Here is a 19609-nt window from a genome sequence, read left to right as displayed (position 1 = left end):
CCAGTCAACTAAATATTTCGAACTCAGTTAAGGGACAATATAATGAGGGCGCTTAAACTTGTTCCGTATGTTTACTTTATTTCTGGCAGATATCGACGATTGTGCTGATAAGCCATGTCTCAATGGAGGAACTTGTATCGACGGCGTGAATGATTACACTTGTATATGTGCTGATGGCTACACTGGGAAGATCTGCAGCATTGGTAAGAACAAGTTTCTATTCTTATTCTCAGCAATTATTGTTTCAAGGAATTATTTTCTGTTTAGGTCAAGTTTTTGTTCACCATAAGGATGTTCCCTAATTTTTTTGTTTGTTTTTATGGCAGATATCGATGATTGTGCTGTCCAGCCTTGCCTCAACGGAGGAGCCTGTGTCGACGCCGTGAATGATTACAATTGTATATGTGCTGATGGCTACACTGGGAAGAACTGCAGCATAGGTAAGAACGTTATTTGTGTCTCAAACGATATCATTCAGAAAACTAAATATTTCAATTTTTGGGAGAATGTCATTCAGGATTCTTAAACTTGTTCCGTATGTTTACTTTTTTCTTGTAGATATCGACGATTGTGCTGATCAGCCCTGTCTCAATGGAGGAACTTGTATCGACGGCGTGAACGATTACACTTGTATATGTGCTGATGGCTACAATGGGAAGAACTGCAGCATTGGTAAGAACAAGTTTCTATTCTTATTCTCAGCAATTATTGTTTCGACGAATTGTTTTCTGTTTAGGTCAAGTTTTTTTCTCCATGAGGATGTTGCCTGATTTTTTGTTTATTTTTACTGTAGGTATCGATGATTGCTCTGTACAGCCTTGTCTCAATGGAGGAACTTGTATCGACGCCGTGAATGATTACACTTGTAGATGTGCTTCTGGCTACACTGGAAAGAACTGTGGCGTTGGTAAGAACAGAGTTTCTGTTTTCAGCAGTTTTGTTTAATCGAATTTTTTTCAGCTTATTTCAGTTAATAAGTAGCAGTCTTTTATACTGGCAAAATCAACTTCAACAAAAGACATTGCAACTCATAAAATAACAGTAAGTAATGAACTTTGTTTAAAGATGTCTCCTTATTTTTATTTTTTTTTTTTTATTACATTTGTAATTTGTAACAGTAAGAAATGAACTCTCTTTAAAGATGTTCCCTCATTTTTTCTTTGTTTTTACGACAGATATTGACGATTGTGCTGATCAGCCTTGTCTCAATGGAGGAACTTGTTTCGACGGAGTAAATGATTACATTTGTATATGTGCTGATGGCTACACTGGAGAGAACTGCAGCATTGGTAAGAAATGTGTCAGCCACCTGACGACAAAATTTTCTTTTACGTTCCGAAACATCCCTTTTACCCTATAATCGTCCTTTTAACGTAATTAAAAGGCATACTTTAAATCCCTGAAAAAATTGGTCTGATGGATACTTCAGCTGGACGTTCAGGGAATTGGCTTTCCTACAACGAAATTTCTAGGGCAACCCGTCATTCAAAAATCGTAGGTGAACTTCCATCACTCATCGAATCATACAAGCGTTTATTGGAATAATTTGATGGAACGAAGCACCGACGAAGTTCCTAAGTAAACTCGCACTTATATGACAGAAGATGTCAACTTCATTAAATGCTATCCGAAAACCCCGGGACAAACTGTAGATGGAACATTCGCGAAGAAAAAGCAAGGCCATCTAATTATAACCGCCCCGAACCGTCCTTAAAATACGAGCGCCCGCTTCCATAGTCGATAAAAGTGTTAGGCGAACTATACCTTCCTACGAAAAGATACTATTCACCGAATATGTTCATTGGGTATGCCTGACGTGTTTGTGTCTCAGACGTCATTATCCGTTATCCACTAGATATTTCAGTTTACGGAGAAGATAATCAGGAGCCTTAAACCTGTCACGTATATTTCTTTATTTGTCGCAGATATCGATGATTGTGCGGATCAGCCCTGTCTCAATGGAGGAACTTGTATCGACGGCGTGAACAATTACATTTGCATCTGTGCTGTTGGCTACACTGGGGAGAACTGTAGCGTTGGTGAGAACGGTGTTTCTTCCTCAGGAGACATTTTGTCAAGGAAATATTTCAGTTAAAGTTGACAAGTAAATATCCGTACTTTAAATGGCGGAAACAGTTTAACAAAACGTTTTTGCGCTGTGAATGAAATAACTTAAGCACTGAAGAACTTTCGTTACGACGTCCCTCATTTTTTCTTTGTTTTAACTGCAGATATCGATAATTGCGCTGTGCAGCCTTGTCTTAACGGAGGAACTTGTATCGACGCCGTGAATGATTACAGTTGTAATTGTGTTGATGGCTACACTGGGAAGAACTGCAGCGTTGGTAAAAACAGTGAATTTTTTTTTTTCAAAACATATTTTAACTTAAGGTAGTAGATACCCGCAAAAGTGCCAAAAAAGTGATATTCCCAAAAGAAATATTTTTAGGGCCCATAAACCCCTTTGATATCTCTATTTTTGTGCTGTGGACCTTTTTTTCTCTATTTTTAAAAAGCGCGCCATAAAATCTGCTGAATTTGAAGGGCGATCCAAAGTTTATTTTTTGTTTTTTCCTGTTTCCATGGCAACGGAAGGCAACAAGCGTCCTTTTTTACCATTTTTTACCCGTCCAAAGCGTCCAAACAGCCTCTGACGAAACCACGACGAATGCCATGAACGCCTGGTACATTTTTAATTCCGTGGGGGCATGGGAACTAATCTTCAGCGAACAACAATCGTTGCGAAACGTGGAACTTGTAATTTCGAAGGTGTAAGATTTTCTCAGAGATTACCTATCGTTTTAAACGCTGTATTTCTTCTGGTTTTTCGAGGTATTAGTTTTATTATGCCAAGAACCAAGTTTAGATCGGTTCGCCGGTCGGTTACTCGTGGAAAACGCTCCAGAAAACCAAAAGAATCGAACGGGAGTGATGATGGTCCTTCGGCGAAGAAGCTTCGTCAAGATTTGAAAGCGTCTCCTTCTCCGACGACAAGCAAGACATCTTCATCAAATTTAAAGCCGACTGGATATCGTTTTCAAGATGTCAGTATTTTGCAGAGAGTCCTTTTAGCCAGTGCTGTTTGTAAAGCGTGTTCAAAGGGCAGTCTACATTTATTTGAAAGGCCTTCTGGTTGTGGTATGGCAAGAACGCTAGTTTTACAATGTGCAAACAACGCGTGTCGTGTCTTTACGGAACTGCCGACTTCCGAGAAGATTGTGTCTGGAAAGGCCCGTTTCTATGATATAAACCGAAGGTCAGCACTTGCAATGAGAATTATTGGAAGAGGGAGAGCAAGTTTAACGAAATTCTGTGCCGTAATGAACATGCCGGGGCCAGTGGCAAAGAAGTCTTTCGCGACCCACGTGAAGCGAATCGCTTGCGTTTCTCAGCAAGTTGCAGAGGCCGAAATGGAGAAGGCTGTGAAAGAGGTGAGAGCCCTCAATAATGCTACTGAAGAGGAAATTGTTGATATTGCGGTCTCTTGTGATGGTACCTGGGCCAGGAGGGGTTTTCAGTCCTTGTATGGCATGGTTTCTGCTATTGATGTCCAAACAGGGAAAGTTGTTGACTTTGAATTGAAAAGCAAAGTGTGCTACAAATGTCGTGGCAAAAGTAACCTTGATGTCAACTCTCAAGAGTTTATTGACTGGATGGAGTCACATGGGCCAAAATGTACAGCCAACTTTGACAAGTCATCAAAAGCCATGGAGGCCCAAGGTGCTGTTGACATGTGGGGGAGATCCATCGAGAAGCACAGTTTGCGATATGTGGACTTTGTAGGTGATGGTGACTGCTCTTCGCATCGGGATGTGGTGAAATCAAAGCCTTATGGTGACGAAGTAACCGTGCGAAAAGTGGAATGTGTGGGCCACATTCAAAAAAGAATGGGCGGACGACTGAGAAGGAAGAAGAAGGATATGAAAGGAAAGAAGCTGTCAGATGGAAAGACAATTGGTGGGCGGAACCGCCTGACAGACAATCTGATCGACACTTTCCAGCGTTATTATGGGAAAGCACTCCGTGAAAATAAAGGCGACCTACCCAGAATGCAAAAGGCAGTGAAAGCTATTTGGCACCATTATGCCTCAACTGAGGATAATGAATTACATGACCATTGTCCAGAAGGAGCTGAATCCTGGTGCAAATGGCAAAAAGACCAGGCCAATGGCACCACCACCTTCAAACCAAAGAATGTTGCCCCAGCTGTAATGGAGGAGATCCTTCCCACATTTGAGGGCTTGTGGGCAGAAAACCTACTGGAGAGTGTGTTGGAAGGGCTGTCCCAAAACAACAATGAGGCACTCAATCATCTTGTTTGGGACATCAACCCAAAGGAAAAGTTTTCGGGTCCTGAGACTGTACTGACAGCATGTGCACTAGCCATTTGTCTGTTCAATGGTGGTGCAAAAACCCTGGAAACTGTGCTCAAAGGGCTCAAATTGGATGTTGGAGTACACTGCAAGTCTGGTTTCACCACCATTGATCAGCAAAGACTGTATGCTTCAGGAGAAAAGACACTGGAGGCAACAAAGCTCCGTCGCCAGATTCGTCGCAGCCAAAGAAAGGGGCGCAATGAAAGGAATGAAGAGCTGGAGGGCCCTACCTATGAACCAGGGGCATTTGGACTGTGAACTTTTATTTCAAGAACTGTTCAAAACCTATTTGTCTTTATTTTTATTAGTATTTCTTGCTTAAAATGCCATAATCAGGTTTTGTTTCTCAAAAATTTGGACAATTTATGTACGTAAAAAGTTCTGTATTTTATGATTTCGCAGTCTTGGGGCAGGTCATTTGAGAAAACCAATCGTCCATTTTTATTGAAATTTGGTGACCTTATGTATTTTTGGGCGTAGAATGCAATGATGTAGTTTTTGAAGCCATGAGACTAAACCTTGACTTGATAGAGGGCTAACCAACTTGAGTGAAAACTATTTTTTAATTTCAACTGTTGCCATGGAAACAGGCACCCCCCAGACTTAAAAAAAAGTACATCATTGCATTCTACAATGCTTCTTTCATATTGTTGCCAATTTTGACTGTGATTAGACTAGTTTTGAAGGAGAACGACCTGCCCCAAAATAATTGGTAGTTCACCACAGGTGTCCAAGTGGCTCCCCCGCTGACCAAGCCACTGTTCGACATACCCAGATAAGAGTTAGTTCCAAAGACAGCTGAGACAATGTACTTTTGGTCTATAGTGAGTTTTGGTTAAATGTATCTGCTTACTATAGAGCACTCTTTACAACAAATTTGACAAAATTTTGTTGATTTTGCGGGTATCTACTACCTTAATAGTTCACTCCCAGTTTAGTCAGTAGACAAGCAGGGCTCTTACATTTCGCACAACTATTGTACTTCTTCTCTTTGTCCATAAGCTGCCTTTCTGTTACTGTATCACTGCTTCGCTTTAAGATTGACACAAATTAAAAATTCAGTGAACTGACGACAAGATTTGTCATATGTATACTTTAACTATCTCTTCTTGAATTTTGTACTCTAAGCTGGTTTTATTTTGGATTGCTTATTCTCCTTCAAAGATATCCCTTGATAGTTTTCTTTGTTTTCTCCAGATATCGACGATTGTGCTGATGAGCCTTGTCTTAATGGAGGAACTTGTATCGACAGCGTGAATGATTACACTTGTGTATGTGCTGATGGCTACACTGGGAAGAACTGCAGCATTGGTAAGAATAAAGTTTGTGTTTCAGAACTTATTATCTCAACGTTTAGTCAATGGCAATTCTGTAGCCTCTTATCCCCTGAAAGCAATTTTTCTCTCCCTACGCGTGCGACTTTACCAACGTTACAATGTCTGAACAAATTTTCCTTAGGATGTCCCACGTTTTGCTTTCTTTGTTTTAACTGCAGATATCGATGACTGTGCTGCTCAGCCATGTCTCAATGGAGGAACGTGTATCGACGGCGTGAATGATTACACTTGTGTTTGTGTTGATGGCTACACTGGGAAGAACTGTAGCATTGGTAAGATTTAAAAACGGTTTATATGTTTAAATTTTTCAGTTAAGTCATTGCATAAACACGGGCCCTTTATATCAAGAAAACGCTACCCTTTTATATAAGCTGACATTTTATTACCCTTTGAATTCTTCAGTTAAAGACTAGATAAACTGACACTTTGGTTTTCCAATTGAAGTAGAAAACAAGTTTAGTGTCTGTGCACTTTAATTACCGTTAGCTCTCCTTTAAATGTTTCTCTGTTTATGTTTTACTTTAATTCTCGCAGACATCGACGGTTGTGCTGATCATCCTTGTCTCAATGGAGGAACTTGCATCGACGGCGTAAATGATTACACTTGTATTTGTGCTGTTGGCTACACTGGGAAGAACTGCAGCGTTGGTAAGAACAAAGGCTCAGCCTCAGAAGTTATTATTTCGAATAGTTACTTGAATTTAGCTCTATGAATAAGGAGTGGTATTGCTTGGAAACACTCTTCTCTCAGAGTATAAGCATAAGTGTTATGTTAAAACGTCTCTTTGTATTTCTCCTTCAAGTTTTTCTTTGATTTTCTTTATTTGTTTCCGGAAGATATCGATGATTGTGCTGACCAACCCTGCCTCAATGGAGGAACATGTAGTGATGCTTTGAACAACTACACTTGCACATGTGCTGTTGGCTACACTGGAAAGAACTGCAGCGTTCTTGTGTCCATTTCAGGTGATTGCTCCCATATATTATTCTACACTCGCCTATTGGACATTGGAGTCCGGATGAAATTCTCTTATCCCCCGCTGTTGTGACCATTCAAATGGAAACTACTAAACATTATTCTCACTGAAAATGTATTATTCGGTCAGTGACACAGGCATACTCGGAAAAAGGAAATCTGAGTACTCCCAACAGGGGTCGAACCTCAGTGGTAGAGCATCTGAACTCAGTAATCGGAATGTCAAAGCTTCGACTCCAGGTAGGCGTGAGAACTCGGATTTCCTTTTTCCAAATAAGCCTGTTTCACTGACTGCCATCACATTTATTCCCTTTTTGTCATTGTGGTAACGCGGAAGTTGTTTGGTTTTGGTTTTGTTTTCAGTTTTAATTTTTTTTTTCGTTTTTTTGTCTTTTGGTGGAGGAATAAACGTGCAGATTTTAACTAACTCGTATGATCTAATTTTGTAAATGATCCAGTTATGCCTGCCCTAATTGTGTAAAAAGGCTTATGTTTGGAGGTTTTAAGTATGATCCGCTGTGTAATTCATGATCACCTTCATTGTTGCCTAACATTCCACAGCACTGGCAAAACCTGCCTGTTTAATACCTATGGACGTGATTGTCCTCTTGGATTCCTCAAGTAGTGCAGGCGAGGTTGGATACCAGTCACAGAAGGACTTCGTTGGGCTTCTCTCGAATGGCATTGATATGTCTCCTGCTGGAAGCCGAATAGGGGTCATCTCATACGGCTCGGAAGCCCGCCTGGATGTTACACCTGAAGCCTACGACAATGCCGTTGGCCTTCAGTCTGCGGTTAGTGATCTCAAGTTGTTAGGTGGAAGTAGCAGAATAGATACAGCTTTTGACTTGGCATTTAATGACCTGTTCACTGTGAGCACCGGAGCTAGGCCTGGAGTTCCACGAGTCGCTGTTCTTTTTACGGCTGGAAAGGACACAAATACTTCGGACTACGAAACACTAAGGTTTGCGGTAGAACCTTTCAAGGGAGAGGGCATCCCAGTCATTGTAGTGGGGATCGGTCCGAACGCTGATCTTCAAAGATTACGTGTGTTGGTTGCCAGCGACGAGTTGATTTTAGCAGCGGAATCGTTTGAAGAGCTTAGTGACTTGGCGTTAAATGTCACTTTACTGGCCTGTAAAGCTGCAGGTGAGCAAACAGTCCTTTTAAGATTGTATTCATACAACTCATACTCGCATGGTTTAGTGCTTTTTGTACCGCAATGGGTCCACGTTCTTTATTCTATTCAAGCTGTTCTTTCGACCAGTTACATTACAAATACCATGATGGTCGGTTTAGCGTTTTCCCTTGATGAACCCCCTTCTTTGACATTTTCTTGTTTCCGAGATGCAACACTTGCTTTTGAATTTTTTGTTTTTTTCGTGCCATCAGGCACGTGTTATATCTACCTTTACATTCTTTTTCTTTCACTAGAACCTAAACGAGTCATTCACCTTATGGATGTTGCTTTCCTGGTTGACACGTCCAAAGGAGTCAGTAGCCTCAACCTTCAAAGAGAAAAGAACTTCATCAAGACACTTGTTCGAAGTTTTACGATATCTTCAAACCTGAGTCGTGTTGGCATAATATCGTACGGTGATAAATCTGAAATCACTGTTAACTTCTCCGACCAGCAAACGACGGACACTCTAATAAAACGCGTCGATTCAATTCCATTTCTTGGAGGAGGACCGCAAATAGACCAGGCCCTGGAAATGGCGGCGGCGGAATTGTTCTCTCCGGCTGGCCTTGCTCGTGCTGCTGTGCCAAGATTTGTTGTCATAGTGACGGATTGTGAAAAGGAACCTACCGCTGGTCCAAGCCGTTTGGATGAGGCTGTTGATCTCTTGCGAAAAGAGGGCGTCAAGGTGTTTGTCGTAGCCGTTGGCTGTGAAAGTGAAGATGACAAAAGAGAGCTCGAGATGCTTGTTGAGGGTACAGATGACATGTTCACACCGGATTCGTTTGAGAGCTTAGCCGCAGCAGCAGGGAGAGTTAGTGCGGCAGCAGCGGACTTTGCAGGTATTGTGGCTGGTTTTAAACACAGCCGAAACAAGGTCACCCAACGTTCACTTCCGTGGAATTTCTATTCGGAGAGCCTTAGCGGTATTCGGATTAAATTCTCTGCTGAAATGTCATATCCAAACTTTCGCACCATGGGGAAACCAAACCCGTTTCATTTTAATGCCAAATAGTGGCCGTTAGTATTAAATAAAAAAGCCCGAACAGCAGCTCCAGGAGATCCCGAGAATAAAATTTTGTTCCCTAAAACTTTCAGCGACCTGAACTTTCAGCTTAAGAACCCGAACAGTTCAAATAGTGTTCACTTACAAGGACGTAACCTTTAAGAGGGCCATAGAATAACCAGGGAACACAGGACAACGTTTAAAGAATTTTGCTTAGATTTTCTCCTTGGGTGTCCCTGTCGAAATTTCCATAATGGCGAAAAAGTCTGTCTGACACAAACAACCATTATGTTTGGCTAGGACCATGCATGATTCATTGTCCCCGCCTCGCTAACTCTTTTGCATTTTTTTGTTTTCGTTTTAGCTCCTGAACAATGCACCAAAACTGCCGATATTGCCTTTATAATGCAATCTTCAGATAGCATTGGCATCAAAGATTACCAGATACAAAAAGACTTCATCAAAGCAATCGCTGAAAGTTTTGGTATAACACCCAGCGGAAGCCGAGCTGGAGTCGTTATTTCAGGTAACGATACAACTGCGAACATTAAATTCGGTGACCACTTACATGAAGAGGACTTTAAAGAGGCAGTTGATAGGCTTCCTTACACAAAAGGAACTTCTGGACTCGGCCATGCCCTACACATGACCCTCTCTCAATTGCTCGTTGCACAGGGTGGTGCGAGGCCTGGGGTATCTAAGATTTTGATTGTAGTGACCAGCGAAACACAGACTCAAACAGGCGATGGGGATCTGTTGGATTTCTCTGCTAAGAAACTTCAACAACTTGGAGTGACGGTGTTTGTCATGGGCGTTAGTGACCAGGTGGACGATAAACTACTCTCCTCCTTAGTTACCAAAGAGGAGAATGTCTTTTTGGAGGAATCTTTTGAAGGCTTGATGATGAAAACGCGGCAAGTTGCAAACATGGCGTGCAATAGTGCAGGTATGTTTTCATCCTTCTTTCCAAATCCTTAAGCTTGGAATTTTGTGGTGTTTGGGCGGTTTTTAATTGAGCGTTGATTGTTAATCAGATTGATTGTTCTTCAGACGGCTGGCTGACTCATCCTAAAAAAACTAGTCACATTGAACGTCTGTGAGGTCAGAATTTAGCTTTTTGCCTTTTTGTATTACTTTTGCGTCCACGAAGTAAAACAAAACTAATCGTGTTTCTTTGTCGCGTTTCCTGTTACATACATTAGCTTCATATCCTTATTGGTTAATCTGCAAAGTATTAACATTAATCTTGTTTTGTAATAGTCCTTTGAGAATGTCTTTGACCTACAATGCGTTAAGGACGTCCCGATACAGCAGAACAGTAACTCTGTACTGGCTTTACACAGTAAACCTTTTTTTGACCAAGAACCTTGTCTTGTCCTGTCGTGTCATGCCATGTCAAGACCTATTCTGAAAAACGAATGCTTAAAATGCCTAAACGTCATGTCATGTTTAACTCTAACATTGTATTTAAAACTCTCAGACTAATTGTTGTGCTAGTTATCTTATCTCTTAACAAAACTGTTATATGTTTTAGGCTTTTCAAGGTGCATTAATCCAGCCGATGTCGCTTTCCTGGTGGACTCCTCAGGTAGCTTACATGAGGAAGGTTTCCTCGAGCAGAAGGGCTTTATAAAGGCCATCGTCGAGACCCTGGACGTATCTCCATCGGACAGCCAGATTGGTGTCATAACCTACAGCGACAAAGCCTCGGTGCCGATAAAATTTTCAGATTACGAGTATCAAGAGGATCTGATTAAGGCAATCGAGGCTCTTCAATACAACGGCAAGACAACTCGCATTGACAAAGCCATTGCCATGGCAACTAAAGAGCTCATGATTCCCGGAGCAGGGAGACGGAAGGATACGCCAGGAATTTTGGTCATCCTAACCGATGGAAGACAAACTCCGGAATCGAATACCACGCCCTTAGAGGAAGCCGCTGCAAATTTGGAACAATTGGGAATAAGGACGTTAGTGGTTGGAATTGGAGAATTGGCAAATGAGAAAGAACTACGCAAGATGACCGTTCGAGATGACGATGTTTTTCTTGCACCATCACTGAAACTCTTACCCAACTTTGCGCAACCAGTGGCTGCAAGTCTATGCGAAGCAGCAGGTATTAATTTTAAAGCACTGTTTAGGCTGTTCTGGGAACAGAGCCAGCGTATCGGGCCATTTACCTTCGACTTGAAAGTCGGCAGTTCCAATCCCAGTCGCAGGTTTCAATGATTATTTGTGGTTACATAGGACACTTTGTTGAACATTGTCAGGTAGATCTTAAACTCTTAAGCCTCGATATCTACATGCAAATTCTCCCTACTGTTCTCTATGTATTTCTTATGGTACTACTTGGGAGAATTTGTTTCAGCTTCAAAGCAGGACATTTTGTCTTTCGTGATTATTTCCGTTACTCTCATTACCTACATGTTTGATCAAGTAGTGATATTGTAAGGAGTAATAGACCCTTCTCCAAAATGGTGGCCGAAAATTCAAATAAGTTAAAATTAAAAAGGTATACCAGCACTAGAAAGAGCACTTTCACTTAAGTAACCCCGCAAAGTTTCAGCGTATCAGGTGTAATATCAGCTGAGAAAATGTAAGTTGAAAAACGAACAATTTACAGACGTTTGTATGACTGGGGGTATGACGTATACCCCCAGTCACACAAACGTTTGTAAATTTGTCAAATTTCATCTTGCAAGGTTATTAAAGTGAAGGTGCTCTTTCCAGTGCTGGTATCAGATTTTCATTCAGTTCAATTTTAACTGATCCAAATCTGTTGCTGCCATTTTGGAGAAGGGTCTTTTAGATGCTGGTCACTATTGGGGCATAAAGGGTTACGTTATCAACGAACGGTTGTGAGAACGAAACAAAATTATGGCCAACAATAAATGGATTATTATTCTATCCTGGGTAAGAGTTAACCAACGCCTTAATGAACACCCCAGTCAACAGGAGTAACGGACCTCCGCTCTTGCAAAACCGCGATGATGGTAAATTGTTTGAAGTGAAGTCTAAGTTCCAATTTTTAATTCGCGAAGAAAACGTCCTAGTCTACAAAGCATTGGATATGATACCGCAAATCCAGCAAGATGACGATTCTATTTATTCGCTCAACAAGCATGCCTATCGGGGTATTGATATTTAATTGAGGAGAAATTAAGTCCTGATCTAAAAAGAATCTTCTTTTGCTAAGTTCATCTCATTTGTTTCACCTTTTTAGCACCACAAACCTGTGCTGTTCCACTAGATGTGGCTTTCGTGGTAGAGTCATCGGAAAACGTTTCACCAAGTGCTTTCCAGAGAGTAAAGAACTTCATAAAGGATGCAGTCAAGTATCTCCTTACAAACGGAGGTGAACAGCAAGTTGGTGTTATTCTGTACAGCAGCGAGGCAACAAAAGAAATTGCTTTTGGGCAATACTCATCAGAGTTTGATTTCAACGAAGCCATTGACAAACTTCCACTCGAGAAAGGGGAAGCCCGACTGGATAAAGCGCTTCAGTTTGCTTCAAAGATATTTACTGATGATGAAGGTAAAGTAATGTTTAAAACACGAGAAGCAATGTTTTAACGCAGCCGCGTGGTTTTAAATCCCGATAAAACACGTGCTGCGAGTTTTTTGAACGGCTTAAAAAACATTTCTGGAAAAGCGTGTGTCAAGAGATGATGCTGTTGTGAACGTTGGAAATTAGCATACGAGAAAAACATTAAATGCCGCATACTAATAAGGAGGTTTCATTGGGTTTTAAAACCACTGCACGTGATGTTTTAGCGACCATTTGATAGGTCAATGGGCTTATGAATTATTGATGAGTTTTTGAAGACCTTTATAACCTGCGAAGCAGTGATAATAATCTAGTTCAATGTCATGAGATTTTGCGGTACTGTGCTTAAACCCGCTCAAATATTTGACTAAGAACCTCTTCTCTAACAAGAAATTGCTGAGCACCAGGAGCACCAGGAGGAAAGCAGTGGGTGATTTGTCCAAGGAAGACTAAACTATGATCAGTTTTCCAAGCGATTTCTCCAAAATACACAGGAAAAACGTGAAAAATTTGGCCAATTCTTTTCAAGTTAGTGTGCTGTAGTAGGGTAAATGTTAACAAAAATCAATCATTATTTATCATTTCCATCGATACAAGTATGTCTTGGGGTTTTCGAAATGAAACTAAAAGTAGGTGTCACTGCCCCTTTAAGTTGGAGTTTACATCTGGTTCATTAGTTCTATAGTGCTAAAGTACCATTGATTCTCTGTGATATTTGGACGACCTCAGCAAGTTGAGCAGAAGGTCTTTACAGAGCCAATAGCCGTGCGAATCAAGAAACGGTGAACGATTTGATTAAATAGAAATGAAATATATCAAATACATATGTTTGAGCTTCGGATGAAAGAATGAACAAATGAGAGAACATCGCAGTTATGTATGCAACTTAAGCAGCTGCGAAAAGAAGGCCTGAAAAAAAATTTAGGCTTTAACGGGATTCAAACCCATGAGCTCTGGGATACCCGTGTAATGCTCTACCAACCGAGCTATCAAGCCAACTGGGAGCTGAATATTTTTTTAAGATCTTTTTCTCAGCTACTTCCGTTAAGTACATAACCGCGATTGGTTGTTTGTTAGTTGGTACCAGCGTCTATCCGTTTGAGGAAACAACTGTAACTGTCCGATGCAATTTCCTTACTTAAACAGCCTCGCTACTTGGAACTTCAACGCCCTCGCTTAGATATACCTTGCTTTTTTGTTATTATTATTGTCAGGAGCACGAAGTGGAGTCAAGAAGGTGTGTATCGTGCTAACCAACGAAAAGAAGGCCGGTTACAAGAACTCCAAAGTCCTTAGAAAAGCTGCAGAACCACTTCACCAGGCAGGTGTTCGGGTGATTGCCATTGGTGTCACTTCTTCAGCAGGCGGGAATCAATTGCGTGCCTTAACAGAGGATCCCAAAGATGTCATCAGATCAAGCTCGTGCGATAGTCTGGAGGCCAGACTCAGCTACCTTTTTAAACGGCTCTGCTATGGTGCAGGTGAGAGAGTGTATTTAATAACTTAACCCTTTCACTCCCACTCCCTGAATGTTAATTCTCCTGCCTGACTGTCATAAATTTCTTTTAAATTTAGTTCAGAGAATTTGGTGTCACATCATTGAACAGAATCATCCAGTTGATGATTCTCTTTGTTCTCATCAACTGTCCGGTTGACAATGTATTGATAATGTAAGGATGTAAGGACAAATTACACAGTGACCATTCCTGGGAGTAACAGGGTTAAAAAACTAAAGGACTGAGGACAAATTTAAGTATGAAGATGCATTTCACTATCTAATTGATAGTTTTGTAGCAAGTTACAGCTTCGTATAATTCAACTCGAAATGTAATCTTGGAACTTTGGCTGTTAAGGGTGGTAAGAATGTCAGTAAAAATTGTCCAAATTTTCACAATTTGAGCTTCGCGAAAATAGCAGAAAAAGACCTCAATTAAATCTCAAACTTTAAATATCATCAATTCAGTTAGCCCCACCTTGTACGCTCAATAGCGTTTAATTGTAATGGTAACTCGTTAGGATTCCATTCACATTCAAAAAGTCCAAAAAATTTTGTAGAACGCTAAAAACTGTACCACAGGAAAGTACTGCTCAGTATTATTAATTATTTTAATGAACTCTTCCACGCCGGGACCTAATTTGCTGTTGTTATAAAGGCGTGTAAGCAAGAGCGGCGGCGCTGTCCACAATTCGGGAATTGATTGTAAGTAGCTGCAAAACCAAAAACGTAATAGTTGATTTGCCTTTGACTTTTTGTATCTAATCTTGTTTTTCAAGCCTACAAACAGTGTGATGGGATAGCAGATGTGATTTTCGCTGTCCACTCTCCTGAGAGCCTTGGCCCTTCAAATTACCGAAAACAAAAAGAATTCGTAAAAAGAATTGCAACAGCACTGAACATCGCACCTGGTAGAAGCCGAGTCGCGCTCATCCTGTACAGCAACTTTGCAACCGTAAGCAACGAACTTGGCTCAAAAACAACCTTGGATTCGTTTAACAATCTTGTGGATGGCTTGCCGCACGAGAGCGGGGAGACGCGAATTGACAGAGCTTTGAAGCTTGCTCGATCCCTTTTCGATCCTACTGGTGCTACACGACGAGGCGTTCCAAAGATTTTGATCTTGTTGACCAGTGGCAAACAAACAATTGCTGCGGATTTGCTGGATCTTGAAGATGCAGCTCGGCCGCTTCATGAAGCTGATGTAAGGATACTTGCAGTAGGGATGGGGCAGAATGTGGATGAAAAGGAACTAAGCTCGGTTGTACTGAAGGACGAAGACGTTTTTCTGGCGCCGTCATTTGACGATCTGGTCAGTTTAAGCGGATCCGTGTCAAAGATCACTTGTGAAGCAGCCAGTAAGTATTTGTCATCGAAGTTTAAGATACTGTAGTGCTGGAAATCCTCCGTACGTTAAAAGATGGCGCCTGTACATGTTACAACAATACCCTACGAGTCTAACAAAGCCAATAGGCACATAGCGGAAACCCACATTTTCCTTTAATTGTCCCTGTACTAATAACGTTTAGTATGCTACCTTTGAAGCTTGTAGAACTTTTTTATGCGTTTCAGTTATGAGCATTGTTAGGGTAAGCACTCGAAAGAGAGGAATGTACCAGTCGCCATTTTTTTTTTTTTTTTTTTTTTGGTACGGTGGATTGCGCGACGCGACTTTATCTTTATCAACAGCCTTCATTTGCCGAACGTTCAGCCAAACAGCAAAGCCAGAATTGCCAAATTCTCAAACTCGGTTGTCTGTGAAACCAGCGCTTGGGTCCCTTACAATATGAAACAATGTGAAAGACTTGATTAACTCTTCTCTACTCTGCACCAGTTTGTACACACTTTGTCACATAATGAATAAGACCTTATACTAAAATTCTATTTTCCGATCCAAATTTCACTAATCGTTTTATCACATAAAGTTTAACACAAATTTTCTTTATTTTCAATTTTAAAAATTTACAGGCTCGATAGCCAGCCGCTCTATAGAAACTCTTATGGCCCTCTTACCTTTAATGCCCCAGCACGTATTTCTTTTCTCAGAACCTCCAATCTGCGCTGAACCCATGGATGTGGCCTTTCTGGTGGACTCTTCAGGTAGCGTGGGAGTAGCCGACTTTGAGAAGCAGAAGGCATTCCTCAAAGCGGCCGCCGGGACGTTAGCCCTCGAAAGGGGCATGGCCCATGCAGGGTCTATCGTCTACAGTGACGTGGCAACGGTGCAGCAATCATTTGACAAATGCAACGGAACCAAATCCGTTATGCATGCCATCGATCGCATTCCTTATTATGGACGAACAACGCGCATAGATCGCGCTTTGACCCTTGCAAACGCGGCCATGTTTAGTGCGGCAGGAGGTTGTCGACCCTACGTGGCCAAGACAGTCGTATTGTTGACGGATGGAAGGCAAACAGCAGCACCGGACTCGATATCTATGGAGCGGGCTGTGAAACCACTCAGAGAAAAAAAGGTGGCCAGATTGGCTGTGGGAATTGGGAATCAAATAAGTCCTTCGGAGCTTCGTAAAGTGGTGGATGAAGAGGATGACGTCATGAGAGTTGACAGTTTTGATGACCTACTCGCTTCTTTGCATCTTGTGTCCAAGAAAATATGTGCAAGCGCAGGTACGAAAATTCCCTTTGCTCGATTACAAACAAATGTCTCAGGAAGATGAGGACAAACGTGGATTTTTGGGGTTGGGTTCCAGAATTACATTTCAAAATTGACCCGTAGACAGTTTTATGAAATATGTGTTGGAGAAAAGATGTTCCAACGAAGTTTTTAAGGGAAAAAATACAACGGCATTTTTTTTAAGAAGGAGAGGTCATTTCTGGTATCTGTCATTATGAGAATTCATTGACTTTGTGGAGTGAAATTTCAGGAATTTCTATTAACATACTGCTACACATTTCCTCCCTTTTTACCAAGAGACGTACAAGAGAGGGGATAAACTTTTCTTCGGCAGCAGTTTATTGTTGAGAAACCTACCAAATATAGTCAACTCTCTCATAGCGACCACTTCTCGTAAGCGATTACCTCCCATAAGCGCCCACTTTGTCGTGCCCCAATGATGGTCGCTTACGAGAGTGTTGACTGAATCAGAAGAGAGGAGTTATCGTAGAGTACCCGAAATTTAACTTCCACAAAGTAATGAAGTTCCTATTATCGTGACATTGTATTCGTCGTCTTTTTGTAGCTCTAAAGAAATGTGCAGCTCCTGTGGACATCGCCTTTCTCATGGATTCCTCAGCAAGCATAGGAGAGTACGGCTACCAGAAGATGAAGGCCTTCGTCAAGGCTGTTGCAAACACTTTCGACATCGGTCCAGGAAGAACATGCGCTGGGGTCATCATCTACGGTTCAAGCGCCACCACAGCAGTCCGCTTTCCCGATGCCTCGAGCAACGAGATTTTCAATGCGGCAGTCGATTCCCTGCCATACATGCAAGGTGAAACGCGCATTGATAAAGCCTTTCAGCTGGCTTACTCCGAATTGCTATCACATCGCAGCGGAGCTCGCAAAGGAGTCGCCAAAGTAGTGATTGTGTTAACGGATGGAAGGCAATCAAAATCACCCGATGGCATTGACCTGCAGAAAGCAGTAACTCCTCTTCTGTCGGCGGGTATTCGCATTTTTGCTGTGGGGATTGGAGGGGAAGTGGATGAGAAGGAACTGCAGCTCATTGTCGATAAGAAAGAAGACGCCATTTTGGTTCCATCGTATGATGGACTCGCTGAGCGTGCGCGGCAGTTGTCCATTGCTACTTGTGAGAGTTCAGGTAAAGTCAATTTAAGCCTTTAAGCCCCAATACACGCATATTCTCCACACTGTTATTCCCATATTAATATACTAATTAAAAGAATTTCTTTAGACATCGACACATTTTAACTTTACGCGTTTGAGTTTGGAAACGTAAAATTTTTTATCCGTTCCTACATCAGCGTTTTTACATATTGTCTGCATCAAAACAATCGAAAACGGGGTCGACGTCTTCAAAGGTCGCCGTCTTCACTCGAAAATGACTTTTAAATTCTTCGGTTCTTTCCCGGTGATAAATTAAAAGAAGCGTTCTTCAAAAACTTTTACTCTGACAAGTCTCGTTGTCATTAACGTTACAAATCGTCTTAGCTTGAGTCGTAAGCAAAAAAACCCTTAAAAAGTAAACCACATGTGATCGCCAACGAACTAATAATATTTTTTCATGAATTGCCAAATTAAAGTATGCGATGCACGGCATTTTTATGAAGTAAATAGACAAAGTTCTTCAGTCCTTTGCTTAAAATTATTCCGTATGAGTTTGGCATTGTTTCACTACGTCAACGGCGGGCCAGCGAATAGACCAAATATAAATTTATTTTTCTTAAAACAGGTGTTCGTAAATTTCTTGTTTACTCGTACTACTCGTGTTAATTTTTCCCTCCTAGAAATCGATGCTTGTGACAACATCATGGACATAGCGTTTCTCCTCGACTCTTCTGGTAGCTTAACACCATCCGAGTTTCAACAAAGCAAAGATTTCATCGACCTCCTGGCGAACTCTTTCCTAAAGAACAAAGTTGGAAGTCGAGTGGGACTTATTCAGTTTAGCATCGTTCCTACGATCAACGTTCGGTTTTCCGACCGACTCACGCACGAGACATTCCGAAGTGTGCTCGATCAAGTTCGTTACCAAGGAGGGTTCACTCGCTTAGATCGCGCTTTATCGATGGCGGCTGAAAAGTTATTTTCAGACGAAGAAGGCACTCGAAAGGACATCCCTAAGATCTTAATCGTTCTCTCGGATGGCGTCAACACGGACGCGCCTGACGTTGTCGCATTTGACACGGCGGTGGCACCGCTTCACCTTGCTGGTGTTAGGGTATTCGTGGTTGCTACTGGAAACGCCGCGGGTCGAGATAATCTATACCTGCTAACAGAACGAAAAGAGGACTTGTATTATGTGCAAAGTTACGATAATTTGGCATTTCAGCTGCGCGGAATATCCAAAGACATTTGTGAGAGTGGAGGTAAGATTCCTAAGTATCCGTTAATAGGGAACTTTGTTAAGTGAAGGTGATATCTAGACTTCAAGGTCCAGTTGGTGAGTGAAGTTTCAAATGGACGTAGAGGTGCAGTCGCGATGACTATAGCTTATACAAAACGTGGACGCTTTGGGGGTTGTATACTGCAGAACATCCGAAAAAAGATACTTTCCAATGTGATTGCGTTTCTGATTGATGCATGGCATTGTGTGGGTCCAGGAAAAATGTGACCGTTTTCCGATAATGTGAGCGCCGAAGGAGTCAGGTTATAGGTGGTTCCGAGGCCGTGCTTCCCCTTGAAAGTGTCATCCCTGGGTTTTCAAGTCAACCTGACTGGTATTTTCCATACTTAAACCTAGGAATTTTCTTTTATTTTAAATCTGTCGATTTATTGTAAGAAAAAAACTGACCGTTTTCCAGTGGAAACTGGTCTGGATCCGCGCCTGCAAGATGTCCATCCGCGAATAGACAACGGGGATATAGCTTCCCAATTTCGCAAAATTGCGGAAATGTCTGCTCATTTAAATTTTAACCTAAGTTTCTTCTTTCTCCAACAGCTTTACCCAGATGTGACCGTGTAATGGATGTCAGCTTCATTGTGGACGCATCGGAGAGTGTCGGCTTACAGCATTACCAAAAGCTGCTGGAATTTGTCCGGAAACTTGCC

The 19609-nt window shown here is 41.6% G+C and overlaps 1 protein-coding gene across 25 annotated transcripts in view; it reads left to right on the top strand.

Annotated features, from left to right (window-relative positions):
- Window positions 1–19609, top strand: part of LOC146455506 (uncharacterized) — a 44458-nt gene that overhangs the window by 22713 nt on the left and 2136 nt on the right. For 14 of the 25 annotated variants that reach the window (XM_085094217.1, XM_085094216.1, XM_085094208.1 and 11 more), the window contains 22 exons: window positions 90–203; window positions 327–440; window positions 559–672; window positions 794–907; window positions 1176–1289; window positions 1926–2039; window positions 2232–2354; window positions 5574–5687; window positions 5872–5985; window positions 6248–6361; window positions 6551–6679; window positions 7251–7838; window positions 8124–8711; window positions 9240–9821; window positions 10410–10991; window positions 12099–12410; window positions 13637–13903; window positions 14697–15275; window positions 15964–16545; window positions 17118–17699; window positions 18346–18927; window positions 19500–19609. The exon at window positions 19500–19609 is cut by the window's right edge and continues 466 nt beyond it. In XM_085094217.1, coding sequence (XP_084950343.1) covers window positions 90–203; window positions 327–440; window positions 559–672; window positions 794–907; window positions 1176–1289; window positions 1926–2039; window positions 2232–2354; window positions 5574–5687; window positions 5872–5985; window positions 6248–6361; window positions 6551–6679; window positions 7251–7838; window positions 8124–8711; window positions 9240–9821; window positions 10410–10991; window positions 12099–12410; window positions 13637–13903; window positions 14697–15275; window positions 15964–16545; window positions 17118–17699; window positions 18346–18927; window positions 19500–19609 — 6632 coding nt within the window. The remainder of the gene's footprint in view (window positions 1–89; window positions 204–326; window positions 441–558; window positions 673–793; window positions 908–1175; window positions 1290–1925; window positions 2040–2231; window positions 2355–5573; window positions 5688–5871; window positions 5986–6247; window positions 6362–6550; window positions 6680–7250; window positions 7839–8123; window positions 8712–9239; window positions 9822–10409; window positions 10992–12098; window positions 12411–13636; window positions 13904–14696; window positions 15276–15963; window positions 16546–17117; window positions 17700–18345; window positions 18928–19499) is intronic. The other 11 variants (XM_085094213.1, XM_085094209.1, XM_085094220.1 and 8 more) reach the window with 9 other exon arrangements.

The sequence above is a fragment of the Pavona decussata genome, unplaced genomic scaffold, assembly GCF_977016875.1.
Source record: "Pavona decussata unplaced genomic scaffold, jaPavDecu1.1 SCAFFOLD_273, whole genome shotgun sequence".
Classification (NCBI taxonomy): domain Eukaryota; kingdom Metazoa; phylum Cnidaria; class Anthozoa; order Scleractinia; family Agariciidae; genus Pavona; species Pavona decussata.
This window is presented reverse-complemented; position numbering and strand designations above follow the sequence as displayed.